This window comes from Psammomys obesus, unplaced genomic scaffold (genome assembly GCF_907164565.1).
Source record: "Psammomys obesus unplaced genomic scaffold, mPsaObe1.curated_primary_1811, whole genome shotgun sequence".
NCBI classification, from domain to species: domain Eukaryota; kingdom Metazoa; phylum Chordata; class Mammalia; order Rodentia; family Muridae; genus Psammomys; species Psammomys obesus.
In genome coordinates this window covers 17,709-33,662 of record NW_026594230.1, presented here as the reverse complement: position 1 = coordinate 33,662, position 15,954 = coordinate 17,709, and the positions used below count along the sequence as shown (strand labels likewise).

Here is a 15,954-nt window from a genome sequence, read left to right as displayed (position 1 = left end):
TTTTATTAAAGTGCATACTTACATCCTTTGATTAGTCATTTGTTAAGACTGTATTAGTTTCTTCTGGGAAATGTCAAGGATTGAGAATCAACAGATGTTTTAAGTACAATATATTAGGATTTGCCTTATATCTCTGAATTTCTACATAACTGTGTGAATTATATAAAGCAGATATGTCAAGTGTATGGCCCTGGTCTGTAATTCAGAAATGGTTTATAGTGACCAGAAGCCATTATTTGCCCTTACATATATGATCAGTATAGGAAACAATAAAATGTTTAAGTTAAAAGGAATTCTGTTAGTTTAAAAGCTGCTTAATAAATTGTGTACCTAGCATTAGGCTAGTTAATAACTTAAGTCATTATTAGAACTCAACACAGCTCAACAGTAGAAACACTGTTTCTACTGTCTAGCATGTTTGAAGACCTCGGTTTGATCCCTAGCACAGGGAAAAAAAAAAAAGAAAGAAAGAAAAACTTCATTATTTGTGCTATTTTTAAAAGAAACTGAAAGAGTGGAGAATGACTTGCCTATCACATTTCAGATAGAGTTTATTTGATATTGCAGAGGTTTAGAAATAGGCTATTCTCTATATAAATCACATTTAAACAAAAGGTAGGAGATACTGAAAGATCTAAATTGTAGCAATAAACAAAAGTGAAAAATTTTGAGATTTTCAAAGGTTGATTTAAATTTAAGCTTGCTTCACAGGAGAATAAAGAACATTTAAAATGATCACTTACATGGTCCATTACTGTCATTATAATTACAGTGGTTTGATGGGCTGGAGATGTGGCTCATTGGTAGAGAACTTGCTTAACAAGCCCCTCCCTACATTCTATCGCCATCACCACGAGGAAAGGGAGTTGGGGTGGGCTTGAAAAACTTGTCTCAATATTAAAAAATATTTATTTTTTAATAACATTTATTAAATGTTATTTATTTTTTAATAACATTTAATAACATTAGAAAAGTTCTCATTTTACAAAATGATAACTGGGAAGACTGATGCACATCTGTATGCCTCCAAAAAAGAATACAGGAGAAAACAATAACTGATCACGTATCAGTAATTTAAGGGCTGGGATGTAAGTCAGGTGGTAGAGTACCTGCATACGCACAAGGCTCTGAGTTCAAGCTTTAAGAGAACTGCATAAGCTGGGCATCATGGTATGTACCTGTGATCCTAGGACTCGAGATCATCAGCTACACAGAGGCTAGCCTAGGACACATAAGTTCCTATTTCAAACAAAACAATATAAAAACAAAATTGATTAGTTGCATGTGATTCTTCACTTAAAGTGAAATACTTGAATGTTGAGGAGTGAGGCATTATTACCACTTAATGGCAGTATTACCAAAAATTTACATTAAGGCTTTAGAAGCCTTTAGAAAAAGGTTAGATAATTTTAACCCCTGAGTTAAGAAATAAGGTAAATGTAACAAAGTCCTTAATGGAGGAAGCTCAAATTCTTTTTAAAGGAAAGTACATTTCACTTGCAAGGCACAATTGGACATACTTTTCAGTGTTCTAGGTTTCATTTCCATACAAAATGAAATGATGCTCCTAAAGCAGCTCTGCTGAGATATCCCCCTCTAAGTCTCTGAAGGAGGATGTTTGGAAGCCAGAACTGGTTGTTGTTAGCAGTCAGTTATGGGAAAGGGAGGTGAAGAATAATATCAATAAAGACTTTAAACTCATTTTACTGTTAAAATTTGTTTGTTTTTGGGCATTATGTAGTTTAGGCTGGCCTTGAATTTATTATCCTGCCTCTACCTCTCATGCGCTGGGATTACAGGCACATGCCACTTCACCCAGTTTACTGCTCCACTTTATTAATATCTACTGGTAGGTACTAAGCTTATTCTTGATGGCATACTTAAGACTGAATTGAGATAGAACTTGGTAGAAGAAAGATTACTTGGTTACATTAGGAAAAACAAATGAAAATAGAGAAACTTCATTAAAAAGTATTCAAGTAGTCATGTGATACTTTCATTTGAAAGGGTATTTTGTAATACTAAGGAATTTGACTTTTCTTTTTTTAAGAATCCCTAAACCTTCAAGGCATGTTTTTAAAAAAGAGAGAATATGTACCAACCCATTATATAAATACTGAATTTGAGTCATAATAAGAGAACTTACCTATAAGGAATGCTATTTGCCTTAATTTAGTGCATTTCAATTTGTCATCCCTCAGGATCAGAAATATTAAAAAAAAAAAAAAAAAATCAAGGCAGTTTTAAAAAATGGCCTTTAACTAAAAATACAAAAATACAGTTTTGTATCTTTTAAAACATGATTTGCATGTTCAGCAAGTATTAAACTTCCAAATGTGAAACAGTCTTGTATTCTAAGTCCCCTTTACTTGTGAATGTAACAAAACGGTTTACTTGACGGTGATATTTATGATGCTGACGTCCTCATAAGGCTTATCTGTCTTGGGATTGACTTTAACATTGGAAATCCTCTGTACAACCTCCATTCCTTTGGTCACTCGACCAAACACGGTGTGCTTATTATCAAGCCAAGGCTGCATTGGAGAACAAACGGAAAATTTGTTAAGTCCTAATTTATTAAATCATATCCACTAAATGAACAATCAAATGAGAATTTAAATTTCAATTAATTTTATTATATATTTAAAATAAAGTGCAATTATTTCTTAGCAATGAATACTCAACTTTTAGAAGTTATTTCTAGTTATATGAAAAAGATGGAAAAAAAAAAAAACCCTTAAGTTTTCCTTGGTATCCCTGAGGGATTAGTCTGCCTATCATGGTAAATAGAAAGATGCTTAAGGTTCCTTGTATAAATGGCATAATTCTTAGAAAACCCAGCATAAATGCCGCCGTACTGTTAAACAGTATTGTTTCGAATTATTGACAAGAAAAAGATGGATGCAGTTTTTCTTTCTGAATTTCAGTCTGCTTACTCCAATCACTGGATCAGGAAACAATAAAAAAATCTAAATATTATTTAGGCCAGAGGGAATTGGAAGATGTTTAACCAGTGGTGAATTGTTTTGGATGGTCTGAAAATAAGACTCCAAAAGAATATCACATGAAAAAGTAAGATAATCCAGAACGGTTTAAGGAGACTGTACTTTAGCATAATGTGGAAGACGCATGGTGGCTCTACTACTCAAATTGACCTTTTTCAAGTTAAGGGTTTCCTCATTACTGGGAGCTGGAAACACCAACACCGGAAGTACTGTGAATGTTACAGTAGATTATGAGTCTGGCAGATACTTACAGATACTGTTTATTGTTTGGTATAAAATTTTGTATAAAATCTATACTATTTCTGCTTTTGGAGACCTGTATACAAAGAGAGAGGTAAATTTATACCAAGCTTCATCAAATCTACACTGCAGCCTAAGGCTCAGCTATAGAATGCTTGCCTACAATACCACTGATTATGACCTACCGTCTCATCAGAGACAAGAAATTGTGAAAAATTTGTTTTAAAATTGGGAAATTATACACTCTTAATTTCTCTACTCAAACAAGGAAGCTAAGAATGGTGCCATACACCTATAACCCCAGCACTTGACAGGCTGGTGACTAGGTAGGAGAACTGTAGGTTAACAACTAGCCTGGGCTACATATAAGACTACTATCTTAAATGGGGAAAAACAAGCAATCAAAACAAAACAAAACAAAACAAAAACAAAATGATAAAATGGGCCAGGAGAGGTAAAATAATTTATTTGCTTTAGGTTGCATAGAATTAGTAATGGCAGAGCAGAGATCAGAAACTCAAGTATCCTGAACATAGAACATTTTATTTCCTATTAGACAGAAATACTGTTTTCTAAACTCACTTGTTACATAGTTTAAGTTTTCATCTCTAAATTGTTTTTATTTTTCTATCTGGACAGATATAATAGTACAGAGAACAGAATAATGCAGATCCCCTGTTCAACCTCACATTCTCAGGCCATAAACCATTAACCTTTATTTACAGAAAATTTTATTATACTCACCGTTGGTACCACTGTTATGAAAAACTGGGATCCGTTCGTATTTGATCCAGCATTAGCCATGCTGAGTGTGTATGGTCTGTCATGTCGTAATGTTGAGTGAAATTCATCTTCAAATTCTCCTCCCCATATGCTTTCTCCTCCCATACCAGTACCTGTTGGATCTCCTGTCTGAATCATGAAGCCCTGTTAACAGAATGCATAAAAATAATACCTCATATTATTGTGTGTAATCTGTGTGTAGCTGCAGTTTTGTATCTGTCAAGAGAGCTTTGTAGTTAGTGAAATCTTCCAAATTTCTTAAATTATAGCATGATTAGATGAACCCCATAGTAAGTCTGAATGTTGGATTTCCATTGCATTGCTGAAAGGACAGAAACAAAAATGCAAATTTTTGTGTGCATGCATTCTCCTTCCTAATTGTACACAGAAAGTTTTAGGATTTATATAATATCTGTGTCTTATACAATTGCTCTTATTTTCCCTTTTCTTTCCTCAAATCCTCTGGATTTCATCAGAACTTTAGTATCTGATTTTTCCTTTTGCCATTTCTGACCTACTAGTAACCATTCTGTGCAATGCTGCACAAAATTCTGCTACCAAGCTCACTCTTCCTCAGGTTCTCAGAGGATGCATGTCCTTAAAGCTCTTCTATTTTCCAGATTTTCTGTCTACTAAGTTAATGTATATCCCTTGACATTCTTTTACCCTTTCTTTAGCTGCTGACAAAGTACTGGGGTGTTGTTTCTGAAAAGGTAGTCAGGACTTTTCCTGGCTTGACTAAACATTCATCCACTCATTTTGGATGCCACCATTCGTTTCTGTCTTAACCTTTTAATAAAGTGGTATGTGTTAATGAAGGAGTCACGAAATTTAAGCTCTTGCTACATAATAACATACTTTTGTTTAAATCACATAAATTTGTATAACTTACCTTAATTATACGGTGAAATGTATGCCCATTGTAATAACCATTTCTACTGTGAACACAGAAGTTCTCCACTGTCTTGGGACACCTATTTTATATTAAAAATACAAAATTATTCAATATTATATTGAAGCTCCATTTCTAATGTTCTCAAGGTCTTCTACACGTCAAAATACTTCTCATAATCTGATCTGAGGACAAATGACAGTGGGAAGGGCAGGTGAGCATGAGTGTGTTCTTATATCTGGACATGACTGCCAATTTTGATGATGGTGGTACAAGGCCATTTAGCAGCTTAAAAACCCAAACAAAGAACATTAAGATACACACACACAGCCTGGTGTAGTGGCACATGCCTTTAATTCCAGCATGAGAAGCAGAGACAGGCAGATCTCTGAGTTCAAGGCCAACCTGGTTTATAAAGTGAGTTCCAGGACAGCTGGGGCTGTTACACAGAGAAACCCATGTAAAAAATAAAAATAAATAAAAGAAGATACATATACACATGGTTACATTTACTTCTGAGAAAGTAACTCTCTTATAAAAACAATGTTTAGTGACTTCTGCACTTATTCACAGAAATGGCATCTTTTAAATTTGAACAATTTTTAGTTATTACTAATCTATTACTAAGCTCATGAAATTATTTCATGATTGTTTTCATTTATCACACAAAACCTCCCAGAACTGAGGATAGAAGTGGATAAGAGAATCTTGCCTCAATTATTCATGCAACAGGTTTGGAAATACATATGTACTAAGCAGCTGAAAAGGGATTATTCAAGAATCTACAACTGGGGCTGGAGAGATGACTCAGAGTTTAAGAGCACTGCCTGTTCCTTGAAAGGCCAATTCCCAGCAACCACATGGTGGCTCATAATCATCTCTGATGCAGAAATTCTTGCAGGCAGAACAGTGTATAAATAATAAGTAAATCTTTATTTAAAAAAAAAAATCAACTTCCTGGATCTTTACTTAGTACTTTTGATTGAAAATATTATAAAATATTTCTTTTAGATCAAGGAAAGCTAGAGATAATCCTAATTGGGTATTAAATAATCTATTTTATAAATAATTTAACTGTGCAGAACACTTTTTAATTGTAGAAAGAATTGAAAGTCTGTATGTTTTCCATTAGAATTCACTTTTAAAATTGTAGTAGGTACCTAACAAACACCAGGAAAGAAAATTTATTATCCTAATCTGAAGGATTTGGTTTGGAAGGAAATTTGTCTATTAACCTAGCTGGATGGTTCAGTTATGGTAATAGTAACTAAACTTGCATATCTTTACAATTTACCTCCAGTGCTCTTCTGTTTTGTAATGGTGTTAGATACTGAAAAAGGAAGGAAGAACTTTGTGCATGTTCAAGAACTGTCCTATCACTAACAGCACTTTCATAGCAAGCATCTTTTGTCCTTATAATAGGCCTGCATTAAATCTGATCTCTTTCTCTAGAAGAACTTATGTATCAAAATGCTAAGGATTAGATGTCTTGTCCAGACAAATCATTCAAAATCCATTAAAGTAGCAAATTCAAGTTACACTCTAACTACATACTCTAACATTGGTATTTGTGTTAAGATAACAAAAATTATACATACTCAACAGGAAAAAGTTTGATGTGAATGTCTCCCATGCTTGTATGGACAATGGCACTATCTGACACTCTTTTTGGCCCTTCAGCTTGAGTAGCTGCCATGACTTCTTCTTTAGAAGGTTTCTCATTAAAAACATCACGGTCAGAATCTGCACTTTTTGTATCTTCTGGTTCTCGTTTGGTAAACTGAAGAAGGAAAATATGAGTGCTTGAACTGAAGTTATCTGTTAAAAATTTATAAATAAAATTTCACTTTTTAGGGACAGTGAGAATTCACAACAGACCTGGGTTAATCTCAGACAGCAGGAAAGTAAAAATGGACCATGGGCTAGAAAGGGAAATAGTAGGATACAGGTGATACAAAGTAGGAAAGGGAAGAATGGGGAGAGGAGCTTTAATTGGGGAGAGGGAGCAAGGTCAATACTGAAGGAGCAGGAGAAAAATAACAAAGATGTCTGAAAAAGCCATAAAGGGCCACTTTAATTTACCTAAAAGTACATATAACACATATAATACACAAATTATGTGTGTAGACACATGTATGTGTGTGTCTTTATCATATATATATGATAAAGTTATACAGTTTGGGCTGACAGTGCTACCTTGCCCCCAAGAAACACAGACTTCTTAAGGCGGTTTCTTGTTTTGAGTAAGTAGAAATCTTGCATCCCAAGCTACCTCTACCTTATACAAACAGAGTTGGCTAAAGATAGAGCTAGCATACCAGTTCATGGTTTTCTTAATTGCATGAAAAAACAAACAGATTAGAATGTTTTCACCTAACATCTTCCTTAGCTTTCAAGGGAAATACAGTACCTAAAGATTTATAAAATGCTTTAAAAATCTTAGTTTAGCTCATAGGTGAACTAATATTCTTTTATTTCTGTTGCCTTTAAAACATGGAATATAAGATTCATAAATATGTTACTATCTTAGCATTGCTTAAAGACACTGACATGTGATAACAATGATAGAATATTCATAATGTTGCCTAGATGAAACTTTGGAATAAAAACTCTACTTCTTCAAACCTTAAAAATAAGTGTGCATACTTTAACCATCTAAAGTAAACTGAGGAAAGAGAGACAAATAACTTAAGAACTAAAATTTTAATGAAATAGATGAAAGTTAGCATTAGTGCTTATAGTTTTAGTATATATCAAGAATTATCTTTGATAATTTTAACTTCATTAGTAGGTAAATTATAGGTCAAAATAAGATAAACTATTTTAATTTAGCATAAATTAATGAGCTTTTAGCTATGAATCTGAAAATTTTAAGAAAAATTCTCATATTAAATGAGTTATCTAGGGGCTAGAGAGATGGCTCAGAGATTAAAAGCCCTGGCTGTTCTTCCAGAGGTCCTGAGTTCAATTCCCAGCAACCACATGGTGGCTCCCAACCATCTGTAATGAGATCTGGTACCCTCTTCTGTAATACAGGCACACATACAGGCAGAATATTATATACATAATAAATAAATCTTAAAAAAATATAATTTATCTATTTTAAAAGCTTGGCAGGTAGGAAAACTGCTATTTCATACATTTATCATTTGTGGTAGCTTCAACTCATCACAGATGCTTACAATTCATAGACGTCAGATGAATGAATGTGCACACTATAATGCGCCAGCCACCTGATGAAGTTTTATGCACTTAATAATAAAGCTACAGTACTCCATATTTATTGATTCTGAATGGTCTGGAGGAAGAAAGCAGTGCCATAGATAGCCCATTTCTCCCAACACAGATTGTTCACACCCCAGAAGCATGCTGCATACAGTGAAGAGCACAGCTCGTGAGTATAACTCAGCACTCGTGTTAAAAAGATTGTCAAGCCGAGCCCTTCAGAAGCTGAACATGTGACTGCAAATAAGAAAACTAAAAACAGTTTAAAAAATAATACTCAATTATTGCAAGTAGAATATGATGATGTAGTAGTCAGTGTAGTAAATGAAAAAGGAAGAAGGCTAAAGCCACAGAAATGATAAAAGCCAGTTACAGACCACTGAAGAGTCCTATTTAGATCACTGAACATTGTCTGCAGTGTAAAGCATACAGTGCTAAAACACAGTCTGTACTTTACACTGTCTGCCTGGATGACGTTACTGTTCCAGGTAGTTTAGACAATTGCTTTTAGCCCAATCTTAGTATTCCCTCTCCCAGTGCTAGGGACTAAGTACATAAATGTACATACGTAAATAAATATTTAAAGAGAAAGAAATGGTGTAAGTTCTGGGAAATATGTTCAAGTGAAAAGTTGAAAAACATTTTAAAATCCACAGTAAAAACTGATCTAAACACAATTATGAACATAATTATTAGTTTCCTTCCTATCATCTTAGCTCCAATAGCGATAGAAACCAGCTTGAAAAAATTTTAGACATAATGGGAAAGAATGCTGAGATACTTAGAAATCAATTCCTGGTTTAAAATTCTGCACTATTAATGTGGTAGGGGAGTGTTTCAGTTGTTTAGAAAGTTTGTTATCACTGTCAATATTCTTTAAGAAAATAAAACTCCCAGCAAGGCTGGAAAAAAAAAACACTAATATAATGGCCATCTCCAAGAACATCACATACCATATAAAACCGATTCTTTTTGAAAGATGTGCAGACTATTGTTGGGTCAGCTTGAATATTCTGAAGAACAGGGTTTTCAGAAGCTTTCATCTCTATTGTAGTTGCAGCTCGATGCTTTTTGGCTATTCCCTGAAACAAAGCCAGTTGCATCACTCTAATATTTTCTTGCTTGCCTAAGATCCGCACACACCTGAAAAATACAAAATACTTAACATGATACAATTGCCAGAATTAAACTGATTTGTAGGTCTGAGGATTGATGTGTAACCACAGAAAAACTAGGTAGACCAACTATAGTCCCAGTGCTTTTGACAGGAGCCACAGGGCAAACTGGCTAGCTAGACTGGAAAATCAGTAAGCTCTAGGTTCCCTCAGTAAAATCATTTTACATCAACTTCTGACCACTCACATACATGTACAGACACACCTGTACAAATACATATATACTATACAAAAGGAAAAAAGACCCAGAAAGAATTCCAATCATGACAGCTTGACATATGAAAATTAAAAATCAACTATCCGGGATTAGGCATTTGCTTCAGTGTATAACAACAGCACTTGCTGCCAAGCCGGACATGAGTTGCGTCCCCAGGATCCATACCATGGAGTAGTGGACTGGGTCCATTAAGTTGTCTTCTCGACTTTCACATACTCTGTGACTTGTGCTCCCCTACCCCAAAATAAGCAAATGCAGGTAAAAAAAGTTTTAAGTCAACTATCTGTTTTCTATATCCAAAGGACTAGTAAAAGGTATCTTAAAATATCTCTCAACCTAATCTCACCCAAGTATTTTAAATTGGTAGGTATTATGGTCAAAAAATCTGATCATCAAGAAGACAAAAAGCTACAGACTGGAAGGAAATATTTGCAGAAGATGTATCCAATTAAGAACCATTATATATCAGATATAAAGAATTCTTAAAATTCAATTATAAGAACAATCAACCAAGTAAAACTGCTTCAAAGACCTTAGCAAATACCTCACCTAATAAGATATAAAAACAGTAAATATGAAAGCTGTTCCACATCATACATCACATGGAAACACAAACAAGAAATTACAACATATTAGAATAGTCCAAACCAGAACATTGATGAGTACCAAATGTCTGGAACAACAAGAATTATTATTCACTGTTGGCAGGAACAAAAAGGGTAACTAGCACCTTTTATATAAATATACTGTAACCATGTAATCCAGCAATTTATCTCTTTGGTAATTATCCAAAGGAGACAAAAACTTACACACTCATACCCACAACACATAACTGTAAATAATGCTTAGAGCAGCTTTATTTACTATGAAATTGGAAAAATTGATAATGTCCCTTAGTAGCTTTCTGAACAGACAAATTATACAAACAATGGCCTATTATTTAAAACAAAAGAATTATCAAGATATAGAAAGATATGGAAGAATTTCAATGGACATTATTAACTGAAAGAAGCCAAATGAAAAAGCCACATGTTGAACAAATAACATTATATAATACCCTGGAAGCAGAATAACCAGGAGAGAAGAAAAACAGTAGTAAGCTGAGCATGGTGGCTCTAGCCTGTATGTAACCCCAGCTCTCAGGCTGAGGCTTTGAGTTCAAGGCCAACTTGGTCTACTAAGTTCCAATACAAAGCTACAGTGTAAGACTCTGTCTTTAAAAACAACAAACAAACAAGTCCCATTCTCACCAATGGACAGGTTATTAAGATAGAAACTAAAAAGAGAAATAGTGAAACTAACTGATGTTATAAACCAAATGGACCTAACAAATATCTATAGAACATTCCATCCAAACACAAAAGAATATACCTTCTTCTCAGCACCTCATAGAACCTTCTCCAAAACTGAACATACAGTCAGTTTTTCTTCCATATCTTTCTATATACAAAGCAAGTCTCAACAGTTAGAAAAAAAATTTAAAATAACTCCTTGTATCTTATTAGACCACCATGGATTAAAGCTGGACTCAACAATAATAGAAACAACAGAACGCCTAAAACTCATGGAAACTGAAAACCTCTCTAACCTCTGTGTTATGGAAGAAATAAAGAATTTAAAGACTTTCTAAAATTAAATGGGAACACAGGCACAACATATCCAAACTTAAGTAACACAATGAAAGAACTGCTAAGAGGAAAGTTTATAGCACTAAGAGGTGCCTTCACAGAGAGATCTCGTACTAGTGATATAACAGCAAACCTGAAAGCTCTAGAACAAAATGAAGCAAACACATCCAAAAGGAGTAGGGAGCAGAAATAAACTCAGGGCTGAAATCAATAAGTCAGAATCAAAGAGAATAATACAAAGAATCAACAAAACCAAGGGCTGTTTTTTTTTTTTTTTTTTTTTTTTTGAGAAAAATCAACAAGATAGACAAACTCTTAGCTAAACTAACAAAAAGGCAGAGGGAAAGTATCTAAATTTACAAAATAAGAAATGAAAAGGAGGTCATAACAACAGACACTGAGGAAATTCAAAGAAACATCAGGTCTTACTTCAAAAACCTGCACTCTATAAAACTGGAAAAATCTAAATGAAATGGATGATTTTCATGATAGATAAGTTACCACAGTTAAATCAATACCAGGTAAATAACTTAATAGACCTATATCCCCTAAGGAAATAGAAGCAGTCATTAAAAGTCTCCCAACCATAAAAAGCCCAGGGCCAGATGGTTTCAGCACAGAATTCTACCAGACTTTCAAAAAGGAGCTAATACCAATACTCCTCAAAACTATTCCACAAAATAGAAACAGAAAGAACATTGCCAAACTCATTCTATGCGGACACAGTCACCCTGATACTTAAACCACACAAAGACTCTACAAAGAAAGAGAATTTCAGACCAATTTCCCTTATGAAACAATACTCAATAAAATACTGGCAAACCAAATCCAAGAACACATCAAAACCATCATCCATCATGGCCAAATAGGCTTCATTTCAGGGATGTAGGGATGGTTCAGTATATGAAAATCTATCAATGTAATTCACGATTTAAAGAAACTAAAGAAAAAACCACATGCTCATCATATTAGATGCTGAAAAACCTTTGACAAAATTCAAAGCCCCTTTCACATTAAAAGTCTTGGAGAGATCAGGGATACAAGGTATGTACCTAAACACAATAAAGGCAATATACAGCAAGCCAATAGCCAATGTCAAAATAATGGAGAAAAACTTAAAGCAATTCTACTAAAATCAGGAACAAGGCTCTTCACTCTCTCCATATCTCTTCAATATAGTACTTGAAGTTCTAGCTAGAGCAATAAGACAACTAAAGAAGATGAAGGAGATAAAAATTATAAAAAGAAGAAATCAAAGCATCGCTATTTGGAGATGATATAATTGATCCCCAAATTCTACCAGAGAACTACAGCCAATAAACACCTTCAGCAAAGTGGCTAGATACAAAATTAACTCAAAAAAAGATATCAGGACCCCTCCTTTATACAAGCGATTAATGGGCTGGGAAGGAAATTAGGGAAACAACATCCTTCACAATAGCAACAAATAATATAATGTATCTTGGTGTAATTCTAATTAAGCAAGTGAAAGACTGTGTGACAAGAAGTTCAAGCCTGTGAAGATATCAGAAAATGGAAAGATCTTCCATGCTCATGTATCGGTAAGATTAACACAATAAAAACGGACATCTTACCAAAAGCAATCTACAGATTCAATGCAATTCCCATCAAAATAACAGCACAATTCTTTACAATCTGGAAAGAGCAATTCTCAAAATTATATAAAAAAATTAAAAACTCAGGATACCTAAAATAATCCTGCACCATAAAGGAACTTCTTGATCTCAAGCTGTACTACAGAGCAATAGCAATAAAAACTGCATGGTACTGGCATAAAAACAAACAGGTTGATTAATGCAATACAATCAAAGACTCAGAAATAAACCCACACACCTACAGACATTTGGTTTTTGACAAAGAAGCAAAAATCCACCATGGTGGATACCATGGTGCATGCCTGTAATCCCAGTGCTCAGGAGAAGAGGCACGTGGATCTCTCTTGAGTTTGAGGCCAGCCTGGTCTACAAAGTAAGTTCAGGACAGACAAAGCTATACAGAGAAACCCAGCCTTAAAAACAAACAAAACAAACAAACAAAAAAAAAAAACAAAAAACAAAGAAACCAACAACAATACAAAAAAGAAGCCAAGACTAGACAGAAACCCAGTCTCAAAAAAACAAAAGAAACAAACAAACAAAAACAACAAAGAAGCCAAAACTATGGAAAAAAGAAAAAAAAAATCTTCAGCAAATGGTGCTGGTCTAACTGGATGTTTGCATGTAAAAGAATGCAAGCAGATTTATCAGCCCACACAAAATTCAAATCCAAGTGGATCAAAGACCTCCACATAAAACCAGATACAGTAAATCCATTAGAAGAGAAAATGGGGATAGCCCTGAACTCACAGGAGACATCTTCCTGAACAGCTCAGGCTCTAAGATCCACAATTAATAAATGGGATTTCATGAAACTAAAAAACTTCTGAAGGCAAAAGACACCATCAATAGAACAAAATAGTAGCCTACATAATGAGAAAAGATTGTCATCAACCCTAAATCTGACAGATGGCTAATATCCAGAATATATAAAGAACTCAAGAAATTAGACCCCAAGAAACCAAATAACCCAATTAGAAAATGGGGTACAGAGAAAAAGAGAATTCTCAACAGAGTTATCTCTCTAGTGAACAGGAAAGAAAGAAATCCTCAACGTCCTTAGTCCTCAGGGAAATGCAAATATAAACGACCCTGAGATTTCACTTTACACCCATCAGAATGGATAAGACCAAAACCTCAAGTGACAGCACATGCTGGTGAGGCTGTGGAGAAGGGGGAACACTCCTCCGTTGCTGTGGGAGTATAAACTTGTACAACCACTTTGGAAATCAATCTGGCGTTTTCTCAGAAAATTGGGAATAGCTTTATCTCAAGGCCAGCTATGCCACTCCTGGGCATATACCCAAAGGATGTTCCAGCATACAAGAAGGATACTTGCTGAACTATGTTCATAGCAGCTTTATTCCTAATAGCCTGAAACTCAAAACTCCTAAATGTCCCTCAAGTGAAGATTGGATAAAGAAACTGGTATATTTATGCAATGGAATACTACTCAGACATTAAAAACAAGGACATCATGAAATTTTCAGGCAAATGGAGGGAACTAGAAAAGATCATCCCAAGTGAGGTAACCCAGACTCAGAAAGACACACACTGTATGTACTCATTTACTTGTAAGTGGATACTAGCCATAAAGTACAAGACAACCTGACCTTAATCCACTAACCCAAAGATGGCAAGGAGGGCCCACGGGAGGATGCTTGAATCTCACTGAGAAGAGGAAATAGACATCTGAAATAGTTGGAGGGATGGAACTGGGTGGGGGAAGGGAACAGGGGTACAGGTAAGGAGTTGGGATGGGGGAAGTCTGAGAAAGAGAATAGAAGCCACTGTGTGTGGGGTTATCTCTGGGATGGGGATGGCTTCCAGGAATATACGGGGTGAACCAAGCTGAGACTTCTATCAGCTGGGGATTTGGAGCCTCAAGAGGCCACCTCTTCCTGTAGCCTGGCGGGACTACCAGTGGAGGGAGGGGGATAAACCATAAAACCTCAAAAACTGGACTCAAAAACTGCCTTGCCTACAGGAAGTACAGGGATAAAGATAGAGCAGAGATTAGGGAAACAGACAACCAATGATTGGCCCAACTTGAGACCCACCCCATGGAAGAAAGCCAACCCGACACTTTAATGATATTCTGCTATGCTTGCAGACAGGAGCCTAGCATAACTATCTTCTGAGAGGCTTCATCCAGCAGCTGATAAAGAAACAGATGCAGAGACCCACAGTCAAACAATAGGTGGAGCTAGTTTAGGGGAGAATTGAGGGAACGAGAGGGGGCAAAGATACTGCAAGAAGACCTACAGAGTAAACTATCCTGGGCCCACAGAGACTGAACCACCAGCCAAAGAGCATGCATGGGCTGGACCTGGGCTCCCTATAACATATGTAGCAGATGTGCAGCTTGGTCATCAAGTGAGTCCCCTAAGAATTGAAGTAGAGGCTGCCTCTGACTCTGATGCCTACCTTTGGATCCTTTTCCCCTAGCTAGGCTGCCTTCTGGCTTCAGAGGGAGAGGAAGCGCTTAGTCCTGCTGAGACTTGATGTGCCAGGATGGATTGGTACCCATGGCAGGGTCTCCTCTTCTCTGAGAAGGGGAGGGAGAAATGAAGGTGAGAGTGGCGTGAGGGAGGGACTGGGAGAAGAGTAGGGAGAGGGTTGGGGTCAGGCTGTAAAGTGAGTCTATACATTAATTATACATTTGTCCAAACAGAATGTATAATACCAGAGGAAATCTTAGTGGAAACGATGGGTAGGTATTAGGTGATGTGATTTATCAATGTAGGTTTATCACCTATAACAAATGGAGCTGTAAGAGGGGTCACAGAATATATGGGAAAACTCCGTACTTCTTCTCTATTTTGTTGTGAGTCTACAACTGTTTTGAAAGTTCTACTAAAGATAAAACAGTCTTTGGAGCTGCAAAAATGCCTTAGTCATTATGAGGACTTTGAATTCAGATCCCTAGCACCCACAGCCATGAAAGTGTAAATCAGTAACCCTGTTGTGGGGGAGGCAGAGGCATAGGCTGAGGTAGAACTTTGGAGCTCACTGGCCAGCATGTGTAGTCAAATAGGTGAACTTCAGGTTCAGGACAAAGCAGCACTGTCTCAAAAAAATAAGGTAGAGAGCAATAAAGGCAGTTAACATTGACCATTGGCCTAAACACACACACACACACACACACACACACACACACACACACACACACA

General features: G+C 35.8%; 1 protein-coding gene across 4 annotated transcripts in view; it reads right to left on the bottom strand.

The window, feature by feature from the left end:
- Window positions 1-24: 24 nt before the first annotated feature.
- The window catches only part of Ppwd1 (peptidylprolyl isomerase domain and WD repeat containing 1), a 27,371-nt gene continuing 11,441 nt past the window's right edge, over window positions 25-15,954 (bottom strand). For 3 of the 4 annotated variants that reach the window (XM_055618210.1, XM_055618211.1, XM_055618212.1), the window contains 5 exons: window positions 9,099-9,288; window positions 6,519-6,700; window positions 4,921-5,002; window positions 3,990-4,172; window positions 1,687-2,534 (listed from right to left, as the gene is read on the bottom strand). In XM_055618210.1, coding sequence (XP_055474185.1) covers window positions 2,391-2,534; window positions 3,990-4,172; window positions 4,921-5,002; window positions 6,519-6,700; window positions 9,099-9,288 — 781 coding nt within the window. In that variant the 3' untranslated portion in view covers window positions 1,687-2,390. Of the gene's footprint in view, window positions 1,240-1,686; window positions 2,535-3,989; window positions 4,173-4,920; window positions 5,003-6,518; window positions 6,701-9,098; window positions 9,289-15,954 lie in introns of those variants that run through there. The other variant, XR_008721422.1, reaches the window with a different exon arrangement.